Source organism: Ochlerotatus camptorhynchus, unplaced genomic scaffold, assembly GCF_037179485.1.
Source record: "Ochlerotatus camptorhynchus isolate MF236.1 unplaced genomic scaffold, CSIRO-AGI_Acam_v1.1 ptg000314l, whole genome shotgun sequence".
Taxonomy (NCBI): Eukaryota; Metazoa; Arthropoda; class Insecta; order Diptera; family Culicidae; genus Ochlerotatus; species Ochlerotatus camptorhynchus.
The window spans coordinates 3,149,803-3,159,708 of NW_027040802.1; the positions used below are offsets into that span (position 1 = coordinate 3,149,803).

General features: G+C 38.0%; 2 protein-coding genes across 2 annotated transcripts in view; both read right to left on the minus strand.

Annotated features, from left to right (window-relative positions):
• Positions 1-9,906, minus strand: part of LOC135707576 (uncharacterized) — a 335,607-nt gene that overhangs the window by 141,670 nt on the left and 184,031 nt on the right. The gene's annotated exons all lie outside the window — the stretch shown is intronic.
• Positions 4,921-5,748, minus strand: mRpL21 (mitochondrial ribosomal protein L21). The gene is made up of 2 exons (XM_065229492.1): positions 5,586-5,748; positions 4,921-5,521 (listed from the first exon to the last, which is right to left on the minus strand). The coding sequence occupies exons 1-2, from the start codon at positions 5,641-5,643 to the stop codon at positions 4,971-4,973; spliced, it is 609 nt and encodes a 202-aa protein (XP_065085564.1). The 5' UTR covers positions 5,644-5,748; the 3' UTR covers positions 4,921-4,970.

Consider the following 9,906-nt stretch of genomic DNA (forward strand, 5'->3'; position numbering starts at 1 on the left):
CTGAACGAATCTAAATTTAAAAAAAATGGAATATTTCTGTCAAAGATGACTTCTAAATTTATTCACCTTTCCATACGTACCGTTGGATTTGATAGTCACAAATTGTTGAGATATTGTCTGAAATCTAATACAAGCAGCCCTTCATTCTAAATTCGTTCTTCTTCTTCTTCCTCGCATTTCAAGCTTATTGCGTATGGCATTATTAGCTTATTACGTGCTCTCAACTTATTGTTCTAGATGCACTTCCACAGTTATTAATTGAGAGCTTTCGATGCCTGTACCATTTTTGCATTACAGGGCTGGTAGTGATCACTGCTATCAAAAATAGTGATTTTAGTGACCATGTTGAAGAAATAAGTGACCAAATAGTGACTTAAAGTTGTAAAAATAGTGACTAAAAAAGGAACCTTACAGAAAATAAATGTTTGATATTTTAGACTTATTCAACAAGTATCTCATAAACACTTATATACGATATGAACCTTTAAAACGAAAGATTCAATAGAAAACCAAACTATTGGCCAAACCCACGGCACTAGTCAGGGTGTCTACTAACTGCAAACCCCTGGAAAACCGGGAATCCTCAGGAAATTTTATTTTTTCTTAAAATACCTGGTAGGCTCAGAGAGTTTAATAAATTTCTTACAAAGGATATTTAAAGAAATTAAAATTTTTAAAATACGAGCATTTAATGTTTCTCGTTATTTACATTCACACTTTGAACTTTAAAGATCCACAGTGGACTAATATTCAGTAACAAATATCAAATATATTTAAAAAAAACAGAGGCTTTTTTTTTTTTTTTGGTTTGGAACATGCATGTTTCCTAGAAATTTTAAATATGAAACAGTTCTGGACTTAAAAGCTATAATACTTCAAGAAATTTTCAAGTATCTGGAGTAAAAATCATTTCTGCCACTGAATTCTTATGAGACTTTTAATGTGAGTAGAATTCCAAGGGAAGTAGTGAAACTCAAAAGTAGTGAAATGAATTCAATTAATATTCGGAGAATTTTTCCCAAGGGTTTCTTATTGTGGAGAATTTTAAGGTAATTCCGAGGAAAACTAAAAGAAAATTGAATTAGGAGGATAGCTTTATTGAAATGTTGAGGAATATTTCAATGGAAATCAGAATCAGACTTGGGAAAACACCCACCGGCACTGCGAGCCGTGCAAGAATATTGCTCCCCGTTCAAAGCTAACACGCACTCGGTTTCGGTACCTCTTGTCGGCTCGCCACCGATACGAACAAGAAACCTGAACGCGGAGCCGTTTTATTCGGCTTGGTGCCGTGCTATGGTTATTCGGTGCGCTCCGTGCGGCTCCGTGCCAGGGTCCGGTGCCAGACAGAATGCAGTGCTTCTTTTTCTTTTTTTTCCACTATCGCAGTCTGCTAATTTTTTTTCGTTCCTTTCCTGATTGACCTTTCCGGCGATACTGTACCTCTTTACTCCTATGAGAAAACCCCACAAACAACTGTCATTATGTGCGTGAAGCATGGCGGGCTGTTCCGTTCTCTGTCGCTCAAATGAAAAATCTCAAAGGGGCTGTTCATTAACTACACGCAAACCAAAAATCTATTACAATGAATGTTAGTTCCATTTCCTATCATCCTCTGTTCATGAACATCGCAGCGAATGTTAGAAGTTGACCTTACAGGCGATGTAATGATTTTTTGTCTTTTTCATTTCGTTTTCTTTCTACGCTTTCGACTATACCAGTAAGCTTTAGAACGACGCACATTGTAGAACATTGTAGAACGACGCACACACTTATCTCGAATCTCTCCAGCAGAAAAAGCGTACGAAGTCGAGCATGCGAGAAAATGAGCGCTTCATGTTTGCTTTTAGGCTAACCATATTCAGAAGCACGGAGAGAGCAGTGGAGAAAGCACAGGTCTGATAGTCGCAACGTCCGTGGTTCGAGTCCAGTCGGCAACCATTTTTCTATTTTTTCCACATAATTAATTTCACTCACTAATACACTCCACATTTTTCGGTCTCCAATTTTCTTACATCGGACCGGAGCTAGGTATATCGCATCCTCGGTTCATGCGGTCTCCACTTGCATCCTCTGATGATGAATCCCACATAATTGTAAGCGAATCTTACATCCACCGGTTGGGTGTACGTATACAGTTTTTTTGGATTGACACCCTGAAATTTTAAAATTTGTATGGACCGTGGACAATTACCAAGCCCCCCCCCCCCATTGTCTACGTAGTTTATGAACAGGAAGGAACTATAACTCTGTAAAGAGCCAATGCCGTCAATGCGAATTAATGCAACAGCGATTTTCACCATGTAGCATTAATGCGGCAAATATTATTGCCTTAAAACCATAGTTTTTTTTCCCACAAAGGTCAATTAAGAGTTAATTTTGTTGTTCTTTTTTTCACTGGTGAATACAATTTGCTTCACTATAACGTTATTTAGAAAACTTTCTCTAGTTTACGCAGCGCGGCACAATATGTACCAAACATAATCGTAACGAGAATTGGCGTTGACGGCGACTCTGTAGCTCTTTACTCCTATGAGAAAATCCATAAGCAAACGTCAGACTGCGCGTGAAACATGGCGGACTTTGTACTATCCTTTCACTCCACCGAAAATTCCCATCAGAAAATGTCTATATTTGTCGGAAGAGTAAATTTTTCGACGGTGCCAACGAAAATGGCCAACACATCCGTATCCGAACGGACCCTGTTCCTGTCGAGAGAAATGACAGACGCAATTAAGAACGCGTTTTAAGTTTGCTTCGCACCATGGATTCTTATGTAAAGGGAAAACCTGCTTGCCCATTTTTCTAATTTCAGAACAAATTTCTTGAGTTCATCGAGTAAAATGAAAATATGAGCTACTTCACAGGAGTGGAACTTCGGATCAGAAAGTGGCTCCACTTGTCATTTGCGAACACTAGCGCACCTAGCGGTAGAAGGCATCTTCTGCCTGCAGTTAAGATAGACAGCATGCTATGATAGTGTGAGTGCACATAGAAAGCCCGTGTGGAACGCTACCACAACACATCGCTTGTTGAACAGAAAAACGAACACTTTTTGATTCACTGATTTGTTTACATTTTTTTTTTTTCTTTTTTTTCCTTTATTATAGAGATTTTTAGCCATAGGCTAGTTCATCTCTTGAAAGATTTGTTTACACTTCCCCTTCTGTTCTGTGGCTACTTGCTACCACTTCCATTGAAAAACTCAATTTTGACAAAAACGCAAATGGGACCGAGTATAGCGCAACACCAACAACGAACGATACGAAATCATGAGCGGTTCGTTGGCTCCGTGCCGCACGGTGGTGAGCCGAAGCCCGTAGCACCGCGTTCGGGTTTCTCTTTTGGTTCGGTGGCGTGCCAACATGTTGCACCGTCACCGGGTGCTTTATCGACGAAACCCAGTGCTGTGCATACATGAGTAGGTTGCCACCGAGCCGCACCGAGCAGTGTTTTTACCAAGTCTGATCAGAATGGACTTGAAAGTTCTCAAATTTTTCCTGAAATTAATAAAACTGCCCTAAAATTCTTTTGTAGTTTGAGAAACTAGCCTGATGCTCACAATACTTCTCATCAAATTCTTAACCTTCCCTGAACTTTATAGGACTTCCGAAAGTTTCCTCAATGTTTCTAACGTTGCCTTGAAGTTTCTACAATTTTCCTTAAGTATTATAACCATTATAAACGCTCACTTATTTTCCCTGAACTTATCTATAGTTACCTGAAGTTCTCTAAATTTGTTTAATAATCCACCAAATTTTCTGATATATATTCATAATTCCCTGACGCTTCTGACGTTTTCGGATCAATCAAAGAATTCTTGGTATACCCCATAATTCCACGGAACTCCTCGTAAGGCTCTGCAAATTTGCTTAAGTTAATGGGATTATTCTGAAGCTATCTGATCGTCCTTGAAGTACTCGGAACTTCGCCTGAATATCATGAAACTATCTAAAAGTATCTAAATTTATAACAGGTTTTCTGGAATTTCTTAAAGATATCACTGATTGCTAAAAGTTCTCGCATTTCACGCTTAAAATACTCTCACGTTTTCCGGATGTTCATATAATTTTTATAACTGTGCAGTTCCGCCATTTGCTAGGAATCACCCAACACGCAGCAGTAGGCACACACTCAACTTACCTCAAAGAAGGTTCACTCGTCAATGATGACTGCGATGGCGGTACGACTGTACAGCAGTGCCTTCGTGTGAGCTAGCTGGTGAGCGCTGAGTGACTGAGCTGTTGTCACTCACGCATTAGGCTGATATATGTTGGGCTATCATTATATAGGCTGGTGCATACCACACAATAACGTTCTCGGAGCTTTGCTGAAGTTTCCGGAAATCTTTAAGGTTTCTTCAATTTCCTAGAAATTATTTGAACTGCCCTTTGATTATCCAATCTGTCTTGATGTTCCCGGAGCTTCCCTAAAGCTCTCAATTCTATTGAAGATCTCAGATAAAACTCAGATAATTCTATTTCGAAAAATGAGTAGACTTCCTGTAGATATAGAAAAACGTTTACACGCCACCAAGCAAAGAATGATCAATCTTGAAATAAATTCTCGCTAAAAAAGTTGAAAATAGTGACTGATTACAAGAAAAAGTTCGTACAATGCGCTCGCGCTCTAACAGGATTTTATTGATTCCTGCACGGTGAAATCATTGATATTATTGATCTTTTCTGATCGATAGAACGCTATTACTCAATTTTGAAGTTTCCTAGATTTTCACCATTATGAGATCCGTTTACACAAAACTCTAGAAATTAGGAAACATATCTCTAAAAACTTAATAATATAAATCCCACACGACCGATCAAGACGATCAGAGTCTGAGTAAAATTGAATTGCTATCTCTTTTTCTGTGACGGAAATGTTACTCAGTCGCCATTAAAAACTTCGGTTACTCATACGATATCCATTTATTACCCTATAATCGCATCTACAATTTAGCCGAATCCAAAAACTTAACAAAACCGCTCCACTTCTTGCTGTCCGGCCTTGCTTTGTTCGTTAAATCCTCCGGATTTAACTTTAATAGAATTTATGCGAATCATCGTTTGCTGGGTGCGGTAAAAGTTGATCCTCTCGTACTGCTTCCTTCTCTTCTTCCGGAAATGCGTTTTCGTGTGAGAAAGTGATTTTTCGATAATCGTTGCTTGAATGTCAACCAAACCGAGGGAAACCAATGGCTTTCCGATGAGAGAAAAGTCCTTCCCTCCTGCCAGCAAAACCTTATCCAGACGAATTTTATCGCCATTAGTGGGTGGCCAGTAACCTTCCACGATGATAATGTCACCGGTGGTGATTTTGAACTGTTTACCGCACAGTTGAACAACGGCAAAAAGTCGTCCCTCGGTACCGGATTCGATCTGGTTTTTCACATCTTGCACGATAGATGCACTCGGTTGTGGGGAGACTAACGAGGAGTTGTAGCGAGAAAGGATAGAATTGACCGGTAGTGCAGTAGGTGCCGTTGGGAAGGTTGTTGGTGTGACGGACAGGGTTTTCAGTGAAGCTGAAATCAAAACAATGATTACATCAAGCCTGGTACTCGGCGGAAGATAACGAAAGCAACTTACTTGTGAGCAATTTCCTACATGGCACTTTAAAAAACGACGTTAACCGATTCAGCATCATTTTCAATTCAAACAACTAACCAGACTAACACAAATGATTGAGGAAAAACTGCAATTTTCCAGAAAATTTAAGTGTTATGCTGACCTGTTCGGCATGGTTTTTCGATTAAATTTTTTGTTTTGATGGAACGCATTTTGACAGCTTTGGGCCACAGTTAACTCAAGGCGTTCGCGAATAGGTCGACAGTCATTGTACACCCGTTGGAAATTAACCATTAATGGTTAAAACTAAGGGCCTCCCTTAGCTCAGTCGATAAAGGCGCAGCTAAAGCAAGACCACAGACAAACAAACGTAACTCTTCATTGTGTATCTTCGTTCATGCATTTAACGGTTGATTTGAATATTATCAGTTCCGCGAACTACTCGCCGCAGCGCTGGCATCGGATCACTTTGACGTTTCTATATATTCTATAGAAATTTTATGCAATATTGTTTACGAGTTTGCGAGCAAGCTTGTTTTCCGCGAGAAGCCAGATAGATGTCGTTACTGAGGTTATATGTTTTGAGATACTATGTTTTCAAGAACAAGTTTTTCAAAGAGTTACGTCTGTTTGTCTGTGGCAAGACCATGCTGGAGGTGACTGGGTTCAATTCCCGGTCCGGTCTAGGAATTTTCCGGGTTGGAAAATTTCTCGACTTCCCTGGGCATAGAAGTATGATTGGGCTTGCCACATAATTATACCAATGCAAAAATGGTACAGGCATCGAAAGTTCTCAATTAATAACTGTGGAAGTGCATCTAGAACACTAAGCTAAGAGCACGCAATAAGCTAATATGCGATATGCAATAAGGTTGAAATGCGAAGAAGAAGAAGAAGGTTAAAACTAAATAAAAAATTTTCTTTCGATTTACATACACGGAGTTTCGTGAAAACCCAATAATGGGTATTCATTTTCAAACCATTTTAAGAAGATGGATAAAAAACACCCATTTATTGACAGACCTCCCATTTACCTATTAATGAGTAAAACATAGTTTACTCATTAAATAGAGGGCACTTTTAGTGGAAATTGGTATTTCTATACCCATTAATGGGTTTTTGCGAAACACCGTGTTCGTCCTATGAGACTAACTTAGAGAATGAGTAATTTCGACTCAGATCTCGACACAGATGTAAGAGAAATTTCTATAAACTGGGGTTATTCAGCACTGAGCATCCTCAGTTGTTAACCAGTATCGGAGGAAGATCATCGTGGTGCATTACCGGTATTAGATTTACCACCGATCCCTAGTCCGAACAACTTCTAACAACTTTTGTAGTAATCAAAGGAACATCGAGAGGAACAAGGTTGCAAATACTCATTTCAGCTAAAATAATGTTTTTCGGAATAATAAAACCAAAAGATGGTATGATGACATGTTTTACTTGTTACTTACAAGAAGAGGTTACAAAGTATGCGTTTGAAACATGAAACCTGTAAATTTTGCTTTTTATGAGTCACAATCAGCGATTTGCTGAGTGTGTGAAAAATCGCTGATTGCGAATCTCATGAAGTGAAATAAACAGGTTTAATATCCCTAATAAAATTGAGATGGTTATTTTTCTTAACGTCGTCTTTGGGGTATCATCCAAACCATTTGTGGAAAAGTTCGACAATTTGGGTAATCGTTCGTTTATGGTATTTATTTATTAGGGATGTCAAACACATTCTTTGCAACCTCTTCTTGTATCTTACCAATTCAAAATATGATTATACACGGCAAAAAAAATGTAATATCGATCAACGTAATTCAAGCTGATGTATGAAATGATACAATATTACATCAATCGACGTTATTTTGTTCGCAAAATCGATGTACATCGTACACGCAGAGAAATCTATCATCGAAACAAACATATTTGAGGTAAATTTAAACGTAATCTCAGTTTGTTCTGGCCACAAAAATAAATTAGGTTGATTTCAAACGTATTCCATGTTAAAAGTAATGTAAACCAATGTTTTAAATAAATATAATGTTACGTTTATTTCAAATATATTCATGTTCAAAATAAACATACAAACTTTTGTTTGCTGTCAACTTTGTAACCAAAAGAAATATGTTTATTTTAAACGTGTTTTTCATTTTTGTTATCAACATCGTGGAGTTTATTTTAAACGTACAATATTTTTAAAACAAATTCTGATGTTTTGTTTATATATATATATTTCAATATTTGATTATAAACATGTTTCTCGATAGTTATCTTCAAAACATTATTTATTATACCTCAGCATTACGGCATTTCCCCTATTGAATGTAATGGTTATGGTAATAAATGGGCTAGAAACCTTTCGCAAGCAGGTAATCGGTTCTTTGTGCATATCGTCAACCTCGTCGTCAACAGGTCAACAGTATCGTTGCAAACAGTTTCTTCCAATGACGACACAAATCAGCCGGCTTTTGGCGAGGCTTTTGGTATTCTTCATCCGTTTCCGTGTGGGAAAGATCAAATAAAAAGGAAACCCGCTTCAGCAAGCCAGACCTAAGCTGCAAGTATGTTGTTCCATTACATGCACATAGCTTGCCTTTTGATATTCCTCATGAGTGGTTTGACGTTTTTCGACTCCAGCACGATGATATAGTTGATGCTGACTCAAGAGCTGATGATTCGATAATCGGAGTTTCCACCGGCGGTTCCGATCGAGGTTTCGATCACTGTAGCTTCCAGGCTCGGCCGTACATGCTGTTGACTGAATGTAAATAAGGGCACGTTGAACACACTTAATCTAGCTCGGTAAAATCTCCAACAGCCGATTACCTCGGCATTTACATTTGCTGATATACTGCAAAATATCTGTTTGTTAGCTGATATCTCAGCAAAATGTTATTTGTTAGCTGAGTCTCGGCAATTGTGTTACTGAATTTCAGCAAAATAAATTGCAGAACTGCTCGGCTGTTGGAATCTCGGTGAAAAAAATTAAGTGTGAAAATCAATTTTGGTTGAAGGAAAAAATGTCTACCTGCGGCAGCGCATAAGGGTAAGTGGTGGGACCATAATCATCATCTCAGGGCCAATATCCGTACGGAGCAGCCTTTGTCTGAATCGATAGTAAGGTTCAGTAGCGCTGCTGCTGCAATAGAATAAATTGCTGAGATGTATGGTCAATATTCACGTGTACATTTACAAATTTACCTATCAGTACCAATATTCAAACGGATTGACTCGATGAATTGCCGATTCTAGCCATTTGATCCCGGTAATACAAATCAACGGGTTGAAAATAGATCCTCCTGGCGTGTATGACAACAAATTTCCACGGTTATTTCCCTCGTTATTTCCCACAAAAATTACCTTAAAAATCAAAACGAATATTTTTAATTCAAACATATTTGCCGTTGAAACGACGATAAACATTTTTGAATAAATAATCAAATACGATTGAATTTTATATTGTTGAAATAAAAATGCGTTTGAATTTAATTCAAACGTAAATATGTTTGTTTAAAAAATATTTTCAATTTGCTTTGAATAATTCATACACACAAAAAACGAAAATTGTATCAATAAAAATATTGACCTTTCAATTTAATAGTACTCAAAAATTCGTTACTTCAACAATGAAAATGTTTAAAATAACAAGGGAATTTTCAATTCAAAAGTAGATGTTTTGATTTTAACTTGTGGTTGTAAAAGTACAAATTTTCAAATCAAAAATTGTTTAACTGTCAAAATTACTTCTTCTGCAGTAGATTTTTACTCATTTCTGGATAGCTTTAGTATAACGTGAGTAAATAAAAAGAAAAACGCGCAAACCGGGAGGTGAAAAACATTACATCAGAACAGTTTTTAAATTAAATTATTCACGGAGTGTTTAATTATTCGTATGGAGATGAAATACGCCCGTAAAAGTTTTGTTTTGCTTCCACTGGTTATTCCCGGCAGTCGCCTAACCGGACAAGAAGGGAATCGAGAGGATAAAGGAGTGTTCTCACGATTTGACCATCTGTGGAATCATCTTGTTCGAGATGAGGAAGATCTCACCAATGCACAATCGTACGGAAGAGTGGGCCAAATGTAAATACGGTAGAAGGTAATCACCAAGTCCAGCCGGGTATTGGTATGTAATGTAATGTACTGAATTGATAATTTTTGCCCTACATACGTTTTCTACTGTCTCCACAGCGCTTCCATCATCGCATCTGGTGATAGTTACCATCACCAAAACGATCTACTGAGTAACCGAGTCGTTGGAGAGTTGTGTCTCAGCTGGTGATGCTCAATCTTCTCGTTGAACGATCTCGAGTCGGAAGGTGCAGCCAAGTACCTGAGCATAATATCC